At 39.9% G+C, this 17,952-nt stretch overlaps 1 protein-coding gene across 6 annotated transcripts in view; it reads left to right on the plus strand.

The window, feature by feature from the left end:
* FHOD3 (formin homology 2 domain containing 3) overlaps positions 1-17,952 on the plus strand; it is a 556,170-nt gene that overhangs the window by 298,501 nt on the left and 239,717 nt on the right. For all 6 annotated transcript variants that reach the window (XM_047794147.1, XM_047794143.1, XM_047794144.1 and 3 more), the window contains exon 6: positions 14,682-14,776. In XM_047794147.1, the coding sequence (XP_047650103.1) occupies positions 14,682-14,776 (95 nt within the window). The remainder of the gene's footprint in view (positions 1-14,681; positions 14,777-17,952) is intronic.

Consider the following 17,952-nt stretch of genomic DNA (forward strand, 5'->3'; position numbering starts at 1 on the left):
GAGATGCTTTGGGGAGACTCTGTGCTCTCACTGGATGTAAGTCCTGGAGATCATTATAGAACAGATAATTAAAATGACTACTTGTCTTTTCACGGAGAGATTAGGAGTCTGCCAGAATTCTTGAGCAGCTCAAAACCTGCTAATCTGTTAAACCTTTCCTTCATTCCTTTGGTTCCTTCTTATGTAAAAATTGGGGGAATGTGGCAGTTCCTGTCATGTGGTTAATGAACCTGACTAGTATTCATGAGGACACGAGTTCAGCCCCTGGCACCGCTCAGTGGGTTAAGGATCTGATGTTGCCGTGAGCTGTGCTGTAGATCACAGACGCAGCTTGGATCTGGCATTGCTGTGGCTGTGGTGTAGACTGATTCAACCCCTAGCCTGGGATCCTCCATAAGTTGCAGGTGCAGCCCTAAAAAGACAAAAGACAAAAAAAAAAAAGAAAAAAAAAAGAAAAAATGGGGGAATGTGGACTGTGGACTGAGAGATTGAGCACAGGTGTAGTTAACGCCTTATCATCCCCAGCAGTAATGAGGCTCCTCCTGTATATGGCCCGTGAGGACATGCTTTTAAACCTCTAGCCTGGAATTCTGAGATTTTGAGACTTGCTGCTGGTTGGAAGGTGAAGGAATAAGACAGAAATAAATCAGTCCAGTGAGTGGCATTAGATGGGAGACGAGGATGCAGAGAGCTTGGCTGTGAGATGTCCTAGAGGGAAGGTCCATCAGGCAGAACCACACCAGAGTTCCCTGGTGGCTTAGTGGGTTAAGGATCTGGCACTGTCACTGCTGTGGTGTGGGTTTGATCCCTGGCTGCTTGGGAGCTTCCACGTGGGGGGACTGTGTCTCTTCCCACCCCCCCAAAAGAAAAAAGAGTAGGAAGAACCGCACCAATGATCCTGTTTTTGGGACCCTGGATGGATGGCCCTCCCTCCTCTGGGAGTTACTAATGAGGCTTCCGAATGTTAAGAGAAGCCGTTAGGCCTGATTTATTTTAACATTTATTTATTTTAACATTTATTGGGGACCTTTTTTAGGAACGGGGCCTTCAGGGGTAGAGAGAGGTTAGTCATTTTTCCAAGAATGCTTTTGAAAATTTGCATTGCAAATACTGCTAAATGTCAGCAGGGGACTCAAAACGTTGACACCTTATTGGAGCTCTGTGCACTGATTAAATTCTTGTCTCCAGTCTAGAACTGGCAGCTTATTCTCCTTAATTTTCATGCAGTAATCAGTGTCGAAAGAGTATTTCTTTGACAGTTGCCCTTGGGGAAGACCGAGCCTGGGCTAGTTATTTGGGTGGATGGTTGAGTAGCAGAGAATAGTAAAAGGCAGACTCCAAGGCCTCCGTTTAGTTCCAAGAATGTCAACATTATCACCCCCTTTTCAATGTTTACTGCAGGCTTTGGTGCATAATGGAAATTGGCGATTGGCAAATCTGCTTCAGAATTAGGAAGAGTAAATTTTAATGGTCTGATTAAAATGAGTTGAAATCTCATTTTTAAAGAGGATTTAACTCTTCCCAGGAGATAAGGTTTTATAATGGTTTTTTCCCCCATTCTCTGGAGATTACCTTGATTTAAGAACTCTCAGTGCAGATTGTCAGAACCCCGACTGTGTTCTGGTTTCAGACCCACATCAGTCTTCGGCTTCTATGGCCTCCAGGTGGAACTGAATGATTCCAACCTCCATCTTTACTCCCAACCAGCAAGTCATAGGTCACCCTTCTCTAAAATAGAAAACAAAAACAGGAGTTCCCACTGTGGCTCAGCAGAAACAAATCTGACTAGTATCCATGAGGACGGGGGTTTGAACCCTGGCCTCGCTTGGTGGGTTAAGGATCCGGCGTTGCCATGAGCTGTGGTGTAGGTCGCAGACGCAGCTCGGATCTGGGGTTGCTGTGGCTGTGGCATAGCTCCAATTTGACCCCTAGCCTGGGAGCTTTAATAATGCTGTGGGCGTGGCCCTAAAAAGACAAAAAGACAAAAAAAAAAAAAAACAAAAAAAAAACCCTAAAACAAACAACCCCCTCCACCCCCCAAACCCTCACCCAAACTCAACTCTGGTGGTTTGTAGCAGAAAATTGGCCTTGTGGGTAAGGCCTCTAATTTTTCATACACCCAGTCTACTTTTTCAGTACTTTTGGTTGAAATAAATAGGAGTTAGTTGCAGTCACATTTTCAGATGGTAAAATATCTGATCTAGTAGAATGGCTGTGGAATATGCTTTCTTTCCTGTTGCTTTTATGAAAAGAAAGTCAAGAGTGGGAAAATGAAGTCTAGAGGCCTAAGGGGCCAGTGTGATGACTATAGTTTTTGTTGTTGTTTTACAGCTGCACCTGTGGCATATGGAAGTTCCCAGGCTAGAAGTCTAATTGGAGCTGCAGCTGCAGGCCTATGCCACAGTCACAGCAACACAGGATCCAAGCTGCATCTATGACCTACACCGCAGTTTGTGGTGGTGCTGGATCTTTAATCCGCTGAGTAAGGCCAGGGGTCGAACCTGAATCCTCACAGAGACAAGTTGGGTCCTTAACCCACTGAGCCACCATTGGAACTCCCTATGCTCATGATTCTGCATTGAAGTTGAAATTTGCTAAAAGATTCAGGTGCTCTCATCACACACACACAGATGGTAACTATGTGAGGAGATGACATGTTAATTAGCTTGACTTAGTAATCGTTCACTGTATATGTGTATATCACATCATGATGTACACCTTAAATATACACATTTTATTTAAAAGCATATTTTTATTTATTATTATTATTATTTGCTTTTTTAGGGCTGCACCTGCGGCATATGAAAGTTCCCAGGCTAGGGGCTGAATTGGAGCTCTAGCTGCCTGCATATGCCACAGCCACAGCAATGCGGGATTCAAGCCGCATCTGTGGCTTACACCACAGTTCACAGCAATGCTGGATTTTTAGCCCACGGAACAAGGCCAGGGATTGAATCCAAATCCTCATGGATACTAGTCAGGTGCATTTCCACTGAGGTACAATGGAAACTCCTAAAAATATATTTTTTAAAAGTTCAGGGAAAGAATGAGAAATAGTACACAATGTAAATAATTAATGGATCGCAGTAAATTTTACATGAATAAACAAGAGTTGCTTGCACTCTTTTTGCAACATTTTTTGTAATTTTGAAATTATATAAAAATTAAAAGTTACCGTAAAATGCAAAAAAAAGAAAAAAAAGGAGGTGATGTACAAAGGTAAATTGAAATACTCAGACTTCAGTGGGAGAAATCTTTTGTTTCGTGGTTGAACTGTAGGGCCAAATATTCAAGAGGATGCTTAGTTTACAAATGAAAGCCTTGTCCAGGATATATAAAAGGGCTACTTTATAGTCAAATGTGTGCCATGCCTATAGTTATTTCTGTGCTTTTTAAAAAAAAACTCAACAACATTGCATTAAAAATACTTTGCCCTAAACTGTGTAATTCCCTTAAGAAGGTGATAGAGCTCTGGGATCTCTGAGCCCATTTACAGAGTGCATGTGACCTGTAATTTCACTGTAATATCAAGTGAAAGGAAAGAACTGATGAAGGGTTTATTAAAAGACAACTCAGGTCAGCAGTGTTTAAGAGCTCTTTGTTTAAAAAGTCAGATGACTCTGCCAGGAAGGAATTACTTTTCAACTTCTTCCACGGCATTTGTGGCATCTTTGGCCAAAGGAAAGGACATGAACAAGCAAGCAGATAACCAATGTGGGATTATTTTCTTGGGGTTGTTGTCTCTTTTGTATAAGAAGTTCTTTTTAAAAGAAATTACATCTCATTCTTGTTTGTAGAATGAATATATATTTTACATGTAAGAACTCCTCTTAAAAGAAGGCACAGATAACTAATTCAAACACGGTGGGTATAGGATTGTAGTCCTTAAGGGGAATGGAAGGTTCAGAGACACAGGAGCCCTGATGGGGTGGACAGGAAGCTGAAAGTGGGTGGAAGGCTGGGGATGGGAGAGACCTCGGGCCTTGTCCCAAAATTTTCCAGCTTCAGCTGAAGTGGTTAAAGCTTTAGAGAATTCACTGTCAGCATCTTTCATACATTAGAAAAAGAGTGGGAATCACAGTAGATAGACCAGCCAAATCAGCAGTTGCTATAATCCAAGAGAGACCATGGAAGCGGGACCCAAGGCAGTGATGGGGAAAAGGTGAATTTGAGTCCTATTTCAGAGGGAAATGGAGGAAATTAGGTGACTCAACGGAGGTGGAGGATAAGGAAGGGGAAGGAAATTGGAACAGTAGCTTCCAAACTCTTGTGATGGAGGTCTGTAGGAGAAATTTTTCATATTGATTTAAAACAGAACAAAAATAAAAACAGCCCTTATGTTAACTGAAGTGCACTCTATTTTCTATTCTACTTCCTGAAAAATATACATTGCTGGTCTGAACTCCCTAAATTGATTTCATAACCCACTGGTGGTGGTTGAAAATGTAGGTGTTCAAAGAGCTTCAGCATCTAGCCTGGGTGATCAGATGCTTTTAAAGGGGCCCCTTGGAATCCATTGCATTTGGCAGGATGGGGCGGGGGAGGGTGGGGAGGGTGGTGGTGGTAATCAGGTGCTAAGGGGGAAACCTTTAAAACCCACCAGCCTTGCTTCCAACAAAGCATATGGGAGTTATCTGTTGTCTATGTTATGGTTCCTTTTAGAAGATCCTGGACTAAAAGGCTTCCAGCTTTAAAAAAGAAAGGAAAATAAGAAAGAAGCAAGGAAAATAAAAACGAGGGAGGGTGGGAGAAGAGGAGAAAGGAAGAAAAAGGATTGAAAACTTTGCAGTTAGACTGACGAGGCAGAATTCTGAGTGTACCCTCAATATAAGACTTGCTCGCTCCAGGCCATCTTCTGTGTTGCTGTGAGAATACTGTTCTAAAAGCAGAGCAGAGAGGAGTTCTGCCTGAGATGGAATAAGCACACATGTCTCTCCTATTAAATGTGACTATAAATCTGGGAAAAATACATAATGCATCTATTTGAGGACTTTGAAGAATAAATGATAGCATTCAGACTGAGTAAGAAGAATAGAATCCCAAATAGTGTTATGAAGGTGATTTTAAATGTTTTCTTCCGGTATTTCCTTGTCTGTGCTCAGATCAGCCCAAAACCCAAAAACGGCCATTGGCATATTCAGAGAGCATTCCAGAGGAAGCCTTCTACTTTAGGCTTGAGTAGGAGGAGAAGGGACCCCAGACACTAAAGAGCGCCAAAGTCCGCCATGTTTCTTAGTCTTTTCTCTGTTATCTTGAACCCCTGCCCCCAGATAATCCCATGGTGAGGACAGCTGTGATAATAACGTGAGAGCAGCAGGGGCCTGCAGGCACCTAAAACTCTGAGAGAAGGAGGCATAAAATTTTGCTTTGATTAAGAGAAGTTGTAGTCACAAGAGGGTTGGGATGAATTCCTTCTGTAATTTTTCCCTCCCTCTTCTCTCACTGCTAGGCCCCAAATGTGGATTCAGTCACAGAAAGTAAGTGGCAGAGCAGGATAAATAATGGCCCAGCTCTTTGGTTGAATAACTAAGAAAGGGAGCCTCAGGGAAACTAAAAGTATCAGGGAAATAATGGAAAAAGAGTTGCTCAGGAAAGTGACCTGCAAAGTGTTTTGTTTGTTTGTTTGTTTTTGCTTGTTTGCTTGTTTTTTCATGAGCCCCTGGCTCACCAAACATTACACACATGAATCTGATCCTAAAGAGCATATCAAAGGCTGAGAACTGAACAACAAGGTAGACCTCTGTCCAGGTTCCAGACAAGCCTCTGGGTACTAAACATGCCTGACCAATCCAGTGGCACAGCAAAGCCTTTAAAAACTGAATTGGCATTGGAACCATAGCCCAAAAAATGCAAGTCAGAAATTAAGGCTTCAAGTGAATCAGGTTAATTCCTTGCTTAAACAAGAATGTCAATGTTTTCTGTAATATTTACACCAAATCCAGAGTCTCGTAATTTCCAAAATGTCCAGGATATAAGCCAAAATTAGTTGACATATGACAAGTAGGAAAACTTCAACTTGCGTAGGAGAAGATACAAAGACCTCAGTGCCAAGTAACATTGATATTACATTTGCCGCATGCTTCAAAGCAGCTATTACAAAGAAGAAGCAGAAGGAGAAGAAGAAGAAGTCGTAGTAGTAAGGAAGAGCACTACTGAAGTGAATAGATAGCTAGAAAGTCTCAGAAAAGAAATAGAAGACATAAGGGAGAATGAAATGGAAAATTTGAAAATGAAAAATACCTTAACCAAAATAAAAATCTCACTAGATGAACTCAGTAGCAGATTGGAAATGATGCACTTAAATTCAGGTAGACCAATAATTATATTAAATGTAACTGGCCTAATCACAGTGATTAAAAGACAGAGATCATCAGAATGAATACAAAAAACGAGACCCAACTAAATGCTGCCTAAAAGAAAACCCACTGTAATTATAATGCTATAGTTAGTTTAAAAGCAAAAAGATACAAAAGTATCATACAAACAATAATCAAAAGAAGGCTACGTTAACATTAGAGAAAACAGACTCCAGAGTAAAGAAAATAGCAAGAGATAAAGAAGAACATTATAATGATGAGTTGACTTACCCAGAAATGGAAAACCTATAGCGCTTCAAAATACATGAAGTAAAAACTAAGAGAACGGAAAGATGAAATTGAAAATCCTGTTATAGTTGGAGACTTCAGCATTTCTCCTTTAGCAATCAGAATTTGTAGAGTGAGAATCAGCAAAGCTTAGTGGGACCTAACAATACTAGCAACCAACTAGTTCTAATTGACATTTTTAGAGCACTCTACTCAACTATAGCAGAATACATATTCTTTTCCAGTGTATATAAAACATTCACCAAAATAGACCATATCCTGAGTCACAAAAAATAATAAATTTAACAAATTTAAAAGAATTGAAATCATATGATGTATTTTCTGACCTTAATGGAATTAAACTATAAATTGATTACAGAAGAATAACAGGAATATCTTCAAATGCTTGGAAGTTAACATACTTTTAAATAATCCATATGTTGAAGAGTAATTCTCAAATGGAAATTAGAGGATATTTTAAACTAAATAAAATGAAAATACAAATCAAAATCTGTGGGATGCCATTGAAGCAATGCACGGGAGGAAATGAATAGAAACATTATATGCTTCTATTAGAAAAAAGGAAAGTAATCCATAGTATAAACATCTTAAGAAACCAGAATAAAAGGAACGATAAACCCAAGCAAGTAGTAGGAAAGGATAAAGATAAGGGTAAAAACTAAAGAAATTGAAAACAGAGAAATAATAGCGTTGATATCAGGAAAACAAAAAAGCTAGTTCTTTGAAAAGTGACAAGCAGTAATGACAAAGAAAGACACTAATTGCTAAATCTTTAATGAAAGAGTGGTATCAATGACAGACTCCACAGACATTAAATGAGTAATAAGAGAATACTCTGAACAATGCTAAGTAAATAAAATTGATACTTAGATGAAATGGACCAATTCCCTAAAAACCACAAACTACCAAAACTCACCCAGTTTGAAATAGATAATCTGACTAGTCTTATTCCTATAACTATTATTAACTATGACTATTACATTTGATTTGCAGTTAATAATTTTCTGAAAAAAAGAATCTCTAGGCCCAGATGGTTTCCTGGTAATTCTGCCAAACATTTAAAGACAAAATAAAATCAGTTTTACATAATCTCTTCCAGAAAACAGAAGAGGAGGGAATGCTTCCCAACTCATTTAGCAAGGCGAGCATTCCCATGATATGAAACAAGACAGAATCAGGATACTACAGACCAGTATGTCTCATGAACAAAGATGTCACAATCCTCAGCAAAATACCAAATCAAATCTAGCAGTATATAGAAAGAATAAAGCTCCATGGTCCAAAGGTAATGCAAGACTGGTTCAATATTTGAAATTCATTCCGGGAGTTCCCATTGTGGCTCAGCGGGTTACCAATCCAACTAGTATCCATGAGAATGTGGGTTCGATCCATGATCTCAGTGGGTTACAGATGCAGCGAACTGGGGTATGGGTCATAGACGTGGCTCAGACCCTGCATTGTTGTGGCTGTGGCGTAGGTCGGCAGTTACAGCTCTGATTCAACCCCTAGCCTGTGAACTTCCACATACCCCAGGTACAGCTCTAAAAAGAAAAAAAAAATTCTCTCTGTATAACCCACCACATTAACAATTTGAAGAAAAATCACTTGATAATACCGGTTGACGTAGAAAAAAATATTTAACAAAATTCAGCATCCCTTTATGATTAAAAAAAAAAAAACTTTTAAAAAAACAAGACGTTGAGGGGATCCCCTTCACCTTGATAAAGGAAAATGTACAAAAACCTATAGCTAACATTATAATTAATGGTGAAAGACTATATGCTTTTCCCCTAGTATTGAGAAAAGGCAAAGTTGTCCACTCTTACCTACATTTATTGAACATTTATACTTAACCAGAGCAATAAGGCAAGGGGGGGGGAATACAGGATAGGGGAGAATATAGATTGGGAAGGAATAAGTAAAATTGTTCTAGGTCATAGACAGCATTATTGTCTATGTAGAAAACATCATAGAATCTGCAAAAACATAACCCAAGAATGCCTAGAATTAATAAAGTTAACACAGTTACATGATACAAAATTAAAACAAAAAAGAGGTTTTTTAAATCTCTATATATTGGTAATAAACAGTTGGGAATGGAGTAGTTTTAAAAATATTTCCAGTAGCTCAGGGAAATATAAAATACTTACAAATTTAGCAAGAACACATACGCAGAATCTTTAGTTAAAACAGATGCAAATGGAGAGGATGTAAATTATGACACGGTAGGATCACACATGGATTATAAGAATGAATATACTAATGCAGTCCATTCTCCCAAAATTTATCTGTAGATTTAAATGCATTTCCCATTATACTTGTAAGAATTTTTTTTGTAGATATGTAAAAATTGCTTCTTTAATTTATATGTAAAAAGCAAAGAACAAGAATAGCCAAAACAATTTTGAAAAGGAAAACTGCAGCTGTAGGATTTTAAGATATCTTATGAAGCCATGATAATTAAGTTAGTGTGGTATTATTGGCAAAGGAATAGGCAGATGGATTTACGGAACAGAAACAAGAATCTAGAAATAGACCTGTGCAAACATAGCCAATTGATTTTTGGCAAATTTGCAAAAGCAGTTAAAGATAGGATAGTTGCTTCAAAAAACAATATTAGATCAAATGGGCATTTATGTGAAAAAAAGAACATCAATCTAAACCACAATTTATTTAAAAAAAATCTCAAAATGGAGCATGTACTTACCTATAAAAAATAAAACTAAAAATTTTTGGAAGAAAATATTTGTGACTTTGGCTCACTCCCCCACTTTGTGTCTTGGAGAGTCTGGGTTGAGTGCTTCAGTTAGTAGATAATTGATATGGCACTTTGGCAATGCAGTTGATGTGAATAACATTTATTGAGCACTTGCTCTGAGTCAGGCATTGTTCTAACTCAGTTCCTACAACACCCCTGTAAAACAGGTACCGCAGTATTACTATCTTATTTTTGAGATGGCAAACCTGAAGCATGGAAAATTAATTAACATGCCTGAGTAAATTCCATGAGTAGCATGCCCTGATCTCTTTTCAGACCTGTGCTGTCATTACCCACCACTCTCTCTGCATTCTGATCCTCCTCAACCTTCTTAAAAATGGAAATCATTAATTTTCATGGTTCCTGTAACCCAGGACATCTCTCTCTTTCCGCCCCCCATAGGCTCTCATTAGATTAGTGCTTTTTTGGTTGTGGAAGCCTAGTGGATTTAACCCACTTAAATCTATTTAGCGCCATCTTGTGTCTGCAGTGGGTTTTGCAGGAAGGAGTGCTTTGGCTGGACTGGACTGCAAAAGATAGAGCCCCAAAGCTATTGACTATCACAATATTGTGATGAAACAGTGTGATCAGAAACTCGAATTTCACTAGACATGGACTTTCTTGTGACTTTCTTCCTCCATAGTGGGCAGTTAATAGACCCTTGAGCGAAACAGATCATAGAAAACTTACAGAAATTCTTACTTTGACTCCCCTTTGCAGCTGTGTCCTGGCTTGCTGGACTTTCTGCAGTGCCAGAGGCCCTGAGCAGTTCCGGAGGAGACCTTCATACCTGGCTTTTCAGCCTTAGGGTGCAAGGTCCCCCAAGGGATGTGCTTTCCAGAGGCTGAACAGTCTTCATTAGGCTGTGACATTAGGCTGATTTAGAAGATGCTAAAATCTGCATTGGACTTAGGGCTTCAGCAGTGGACCACAAATGGGAAAAGGAGTGTGGTGCAAACTCTTCCCTATAGATTTTCCAGTTCGTTTTGGAAGGGAGAGGAGGAAAGAAAAGAGGAAAGGGAAAATGGGGCAAAATGTGTCAAATTCTTTGAACTCTTCCAAGAAGTGGGGGTTGTGTCTTTTTGAAGGAGGGAGGGGTGTGCTGAGAGGAATGGACTAGTCAAAAAAATTCTGAAAGCCAAGGAAAGCACTTAACATACAGTCTTATTTGGTTCCTTTTTGTATATTTGTTTACTTTCCTGTTATAGAAATAACAATATGCTCATAATGAAAAATAGGGAAAACAGGAAAAAGTAGGGAAAAAAATACATCTGAAGAACATATATCTAATGCTTAATATGTCGTGGATTTTCCTTTCCTTCTCTGCTTGGAGATTTTAGTGTTTTATTGAATTGTATAATATTTCTTTCTTTTTTTCTTTCGTCTTTTAGGGCTGCACCAGTGAAATATGGAGGTTCCCAGGCTAGAAGTCAAATTGGAGCTGTAGCTGCTGGCCTACACCACAGCTCATGGCAAAGCCAGATCCTTAACCCACTGCGTGAGGCCAGGGATTGAACCCACATCCTCATGGATGCTAGTCAGGGTTTGTTAACCACTGAGCCATGACGGGAACTCCGAATTATATAATGTTTCTAATTTTCTATTTTTTAAATTATTTTATCAGAAGCAGTTCACAGTTTAGGGCATAGCTTTGGTAAATTACTGTGTATGCCAAATTCTAGAACTGATTTCAGTTGAAATTTTGATATTATAGATGACAGTTCAGTGAGTATCTTTGCTTTATCCTTTTTTTTTCACTTAGGGTTATTTTTCACTTAGGGTTATTTCCTTAAGATAGATTCCTGACATCATATTGGCTGGGGAAGAGCTTAGAGAGGACTTTTAGGCTCTGAGTACAGACAAGGAGGAGCCTGCCTACCCTGGCTGGAGGAGACCCTGCCATTTGGTACTGATGGGTTTGAGGACACATTACTTTTCAAAGCCTCAGTTTTTGCCTCTGTCAGATGGGGGTAAAGTAATCAAACCGACCTTATGGCAGGGCTGTTGTGTTAATAACACATTTAAAGTCCTCCCTAAGAATTTGGGATACTGTAAGCACTAAATGGTAAGTAACTATTTTAAAAACAATTACAGCACTCAGTAGCCTAACAAGACATGTAGCAGTTTGCTCTGACACCAGGAATATATGAAGTTACTTGTAGAACCTCTCCTGCAATTGATACCTAATCATTTATTTAAAAAAAAATCTTTGATAACTTAAGTGAAAATGCTACCTCTTTTTTTTTTTTTTAGTGGCCTCATCTATGGCACATGGAAGTTCCCGGCTAGGGGTCTATTCTGAGCTGCAGCTGCTGACCTACACCACAGCCACAGCAATGCAGGATCCGAGCCACATCTGTGACCCACACCAAAGCTTGAAGCAATGCTGGATCTTTAACCCATGGAGCCAGGGATTGAACCCACGTCCTCACGAATACTAGTCAGGTCCTTAACCCACTGAGCCACAACAGAAAACTCATTACTTTTTTTTTTTTTTAAAGATTTTAATTTTTCTGTTACAGTTGATTTGCAATGTTCTAGCAATTTCTGCTGTACAACAAAGCAATCCAGTCTCATCTATATATATATTCTTTTTCTCACATGTTTTAATGTACATTTTTATTATAGTGAGAATGAACATCTGTTATTATAAAACAGCTTTTCATCTCTTATGAAATGCTTTTGGCTTTTTTTTCTATTGGCATTTAGTATTTTCTTGTCAATTTGTATGAATTATTTATACAATAAATCATTTAAGCCTTTTTTATAACTTGCTGTCATATATTCATTTATCTTATATATTTTTGTATCAAATTTTGATTTACTTTGTGTGTTACATACTTATTTCTCATTAAAGTGAGAGAGTGGTTGTAATGCTGACCTCTTCATTATAAATTCTGTAGATGGATTTTTATTGGATCCATAGTATTTTTTTGCAAATAATTTCAGTATTATGTATTCATTTGCAGGCAGCCTGTCTCTCATTTTTCATGTCTTATTAAATTTGCCTAAAACTGGAGTTCTTGTCGTGGCTCAGTGGTTAACAAATCCGACTAGGAACCATGAGGATGCGGGTTCAATCCCTGGCCTTGCTCAGTTGGTTCAGGATCTGGCGTTGCTGTGAGCGGTGGTGTGGATTTCAGACGTGGTTCGGATCCCTCGTTGCTGTGGCTCTGGTGTAGGCCGGCAGCTACAGCTCTGAGTGGACCTCTATCCTGGGAACTTCCATATGCCATGGATGCAGCCCTCGAAAAGACAAAAAGACCAAAAAAAAAAAATTTGCCTAAAACTCTGTAGCACGGTATGACATAATCATGGAGTCAATGGACATCATTTTAAAATTATTCTTGATTTTAAAATGAGTATCTCCAGTGTTTCACCACCAAATAGAACATGAATCTGGTATTTCCAAAAATATGTTGCTTATTGCATCAAGGATATGTTCCAGTTAATTGTTTAAAATTTTGAGTATTTACATATTTAGGAGCATATTTTTTTCTTAGAAGGATTATGTGGTTTTATTATTTGATCTTTTGTTGGATAGAATAATAATGAGTTTTCTAACATAACACATATTTGTATGCTTGGAATTAGTGGATACTCACTATTTTGTACTTTGCTCTTTTCGGTCAACACCATTTCATCTGGACTCTTTACTGTAACCTATCTAGAAGGTTGTGTATGTGTGTGTGTGTGTGTGTGTACAGCATAATAGAATGTGCGAAAATATGTCAACATATTAAAAATGATTCTTTAAAATACGAGATTATGAGTTATTTTCACTTCACACCTCTTTCAGTTTTCTAAAATGAGATACCCTATTATTAGCAGAAAATAAAATATTGCCTAAAAATGTCAGTGCCATGCTAATTAATTTTGGGAAGTCAGACGTGGTTTGAGGAAGCTTATTTATTTAGAGTAAATAGCTTCTCTTTGTTCATTATCTAGAATCCAAATTATTTTGATACTAAGGGAACTGAAAGATAATAAAAGTTAGCATTTGTTTTAAAAAAGTTATTTCATGGCTTGTTTTTTTTTTCTTTTTTCTTTTTTTGGTGAATATTGACAATTTGTGGATACTGTATTTTCTTTAACAATTTAGGACTTGGGGAGTTCCCGTCCTGGCACAGTGGTTAACGAATCCGACTAGGAACCATGAGGTGGCGGGTTGGATCCCTGGCCTTGCTCAGTGGGTTCAGGATCTGGCGTTGCTGTGAGCTGTGGTGTAGGTTGCAGATGCGGCTCGGATCGCACATTGCTGTGGCTGTGGAGTAGGCTGGTAGCAACAGCTCTGATTAGATCCCTAGCCTGGGAACCTCCATATGCCACGGGAGTGGCCCTAGAAAAGGCAAAAAAGACAAAAAAAAAAAAAGAATTTAGGACTTGGTCTGTATCTATTAACCCCAAACTCCCAATCCATCCCACTCCCTCCCCCTCCATCTTGGCAACCACAAGTCTATTCTCCAAGTCCATGATTTTCTTTTCTGTAGAAAGGTTCATTTGTGCTGTATATTAATTCCAGATATGTGATATCATATGGTATTTGTCTTTTTCTTTCTGACTTACTTCAATGAGATCCTGCTGTGTAGCACTGGGAACTATGTCTAGTCACTTATGATGGAGCATGATAATGTGAGAGAAAAGAATGTATACATGTATGTGTAACTGGGTAACCATGCTGTACAGTAGAAAAAAAATTACGTATAGGAGAAATAAAAAAAATGACACTTTATAATACTTAATGGAAAAAAATTAGGACTTGGTATCAACACATTTTTTATGTGATTTCTGACATTTTAAAAAATGAAAATCTTTAAAAGGAATTACAACTGATCTTTAGATACATATTTACCTGCTGTCTTAGCTCAGGTTGGTTCCTTAGCATCCAGGACCCACCTGACTGCAGACTAGGGCATGAGACAGGTGGCTTTTAGAAACTGCATGCACCTTCTTGGCCCCAGTGGGAGACTGCGACCCAGACACCATCTCATGGGTATCGTTGCCCTGTCTGGGACTAGACAGATACAGAAACATAAAAATGTGCCTTTATACATCAAGGCACAGAGAAACAACAATCACTGGATTGGGTGCCTTAATTGCATCTTCTAGGAATAGCCCTTTTTTCTTCTGGAGTGGTCACCACTTTCTGCAGTGAGATTTTGCTCATTTCAGAGCTCAGAGATTCTCTTCAATTTTCATTCTCACCGTACTGTGTGCTTCAGGTTTGAAAATCTCACGTGACGTTATGGTCATTGGAGGTTATATTTATATATAAAACTATAACATCTCCTTGCTCCTTTTTCTCTTCTCTTCTGTAGCTTTGGGCCAGATTATGTTGTATGTGGATGGGATGAATGGAGTAATCAACCACAATGAAACCATTCAGTGGCTGTACACTCTCATTGGGTCCAAGGTAAGAGATGATGGTTGAACATTTTATTCAGTCTGCAGATCACACACTTCTCTCATTTTGTTTCCTCCTCGGAGATGGTTTTGCAGCAAGAAGTCCTAGTCAGCTTTGTTCCCGCCCCATCGTAGTACGAAAAGGGCTACTATGTTACAGATCTAAAAGACACACTCACATAGCAAAGAGCTTATACATTTTTATTATTTATTTATTTATATAATGATTTTTATTTTTTCCATAATGCTGGAGAGGGTGTGGAGAAAAGGGAACCCTCCTGCACTGTTGGTGGGAGTGTAAGCTGGTACAACCACTATGGAGAACAGTATGGAGGTGCCTTAGAAAACTATGCATAGAACTACTATATGACCCAGCAATCCTACTCTTGGGTATATATCTGGACAAAACTTTCCTTGAAAAAGACACATGCACTCGCATGTTCATTGCAGCAGTATTCACAATAGCCAAGATATAAATTTTTAATGCATTTTTATTTTTTGTCTTATGCTTGAATTAAATGGTTTTGGTCTCTCTGCTTTTTAACATTTAATTAAGAGTGCCGTAAGAGTTTCCTGGTGGTGCAGTGGGTTAAGGACCTAGCATTGTCATTGCAGTGGCTCAGGTTGCTGCTGTGGTGTGGGTTGTTTCCTGGCCTGGGAAATTCCACATGCTGTGGTGGGGCAAAAAAAAAAAAAAAAAACAACAACAAAGGAACACATTATGCCATGGATAGAATATTAATCTTACCTGCTATATTTCATGTTTAACATGTTCAGTTACTTAAGTACATACTTATATGTTGTATAGGTATATACATGCATGTTTTTATGTATAGATGAAGAATTTGAGAATGCCTTTCAATTCTGCCTTCAATTATGAAAGTAACTAATATGGGAGTCCCCATTGTGGCTCAGCTGGTTAAGAACCCTACTAGTATCCATGATGTTGTGGGTTCGATCCATAGCCTTGCTTAGTTGGTTAAGGATCTGGTGTTGCTGTGAGCTGTGGTGTAGATCACAGGCATAGCCCAGATCCCATGTGACTGGTGCTGTAAGCAAGCAGCTGCAGCTCTAAATTGCCCCCTAGCGTGGGAATTTCCATATGCTGCATGTGCAGCCCTAAAAAAAGAAAAAAAAGAAAAAGTGAACAGTATTTGTTAAAAATTTACCAAGGTAGTAGGTGCTTTTCAAGCATTATCACCTTTAATCAACATAGGACTACTCTAAGGTACATAATGTTATCCCCATCTTATAATTTAGGAGTAGTGCTTGGTTACAACAATCTATGTAATCCTCCCCAACCCCCCACCCACACATCCTGCCCCATCTTGGCATGTTTCTGCCTGGCTGTGCCTTGGCTCTGAGTCCCCACACTCTGATGCTGCTCTGAGAAGGAAGATCCAGCCTGTAGCTCACTTGAGGGGTGCTAGATACTGAGTGGGGCTCTGGCATGGTGGTCCTCTCTGGATTCTCAGGTGGGGCCCTGAGGGACCTGTCTGGATGTGGGGTTTGGAGGAAGTCAGAAGAGGTCCCATCCTAAGTGATGCACATGGACCCAGGCTGCAGTGTAGTCAGCTCTGAGGGTGAGATCACAGTGACTCTGGTAGCTACAGGGGCAGGTGGGAAGGGTGTTGAGGGCCTGGGTGGGGATTTTCACTTGACTTCAACAGGTCACAGAACGGACACAGCTTCCCGGGGTCCCAGCAGAACCTGTAGTCATCCCTGACTTTCCCCACCCCTGGGTTCCTGGCCACGCCCACTCTGGCAGTGTGCCAAGGCTGCCAGGCACCAGTCCCGGGCTTTTAGTGAGTCACATGCTTTGGCCTTACCTCTCATGTGGCCCACTTCCCGAGGACTCTACTCTATGTCAGGAGCACTCAGTCTTGGTTTGACTTTGTGACCAAGATAGATCTAGTTGAGGCTGTATCTTCCTTCCAGACTTCCCGGAGACTGAGTGATGGTGCCCTGGTGTGGGCACGAGGGCCCTTCCCCTGTGGATGGCATTGGCATGGAACCCCCTGGGTCTAGGTGCTGGGGTTGACCCCTCCATCTTCCTCTCAGTTTCCTTTTTCTCGGTAATTCTGATGACAGAATCCTCCCCTGCCCCATTTTATAATAGAAACAGCAGCCATGGTTTCTCTTAGGAGACTGAATATCTTTTCTTCCTCCTCCCCCTCTCCTTCATCAATTTGGCTTTGTTGTCTATGGAAAATGGATATGGCTCTATTTACAAACTGCTGTAGGTGACCTTACAAGCTGAGTGGAATGCTGGGCCTATCAGGTTGATTTCGCCAGGCTGAGGGAAGATTTATATCTCATATCCTGTTTCAGTGTTTTCTGTGTTTTTCCTTCCTTCTGCTGGAAGCCTTCCCTTAACCTTTATGTTCATCTGGAAGCTATTCCCTCGCCTGGGCTCTGTGCACAGTCTCGAGGACCCTAAAAGCTGGGGAGATGGGAGATTTCGCAGGAAAAACTGTCTTCATTATGGTCATGATAAAACACCAACAACCAGCCCTATTTCCCAAAGAAACTAAAACCTAGCAGTTATACTTATGACAAGGAAAGGTGACTGCATTTTGCTTATCACCAAAAAAGAAATAGAGAGAGGGCAAGATATGGGTGATGGGAGTGGGAAGGAAGAGAAAGGCACGAAGAAGAGAAAAGAGAGAGGAACGGGTAAGAGGAGAGACCACAGGCTAGGAAGGTAAAGAGGCGATGAGAGAAAGGAAGCATGTCTAACTGAAATACCTGCGTCTGCTCAGTAGATGGGAGGGATGCTCAGAGCCTCCACTGTTTCAGCAGCATCCCGTCCATTTTTCCTTAGAATCATTCTGCAAGGAAAATAAACACAAGAAAAGGAATACACAGGAACATCTTTATTGCACTTCTAAATAACATGGAGGTGTTCCCATCGTGGCTCAGTGGTAACGAACCTGACTAGTATCCGTGAGGATTCGGGTTTGATCCCTGGCCTTGCTCAGTGGGTTAAAGATCCACCATTGCTGTGAGCTGCAGTGTAGGTCAAAGATGTGGCTCGGGATCCTGTGTTGCTGTGGCTGTGGTATAGGCCAGCAGCTGTAGCTCTGAGTGGACCCTTGGTCTGGGAACTTCTGTATGTTGCAGGTGCAGCCCTAAAATAAAACAAACAAACAAACAAAAACAAAACAAAACAAAAAAAAACCCGTG

Source organism: Phacochoerus africanus, chromosome 8 (assembly GCF_016906955.1).
Source record: "Phacochoerus africanus isolate WHEZ1 chromosome 8, ROS_Pafr_v1, whole genome shotgun sequence".
Classification (NCBI taxonomy): domain Eukaryota; kingdom Metazoa; phylum Chordata; class Mammalia; order Artiodactyla; family Suidae; genus Phacochoerus; species Phacochoerus africanus.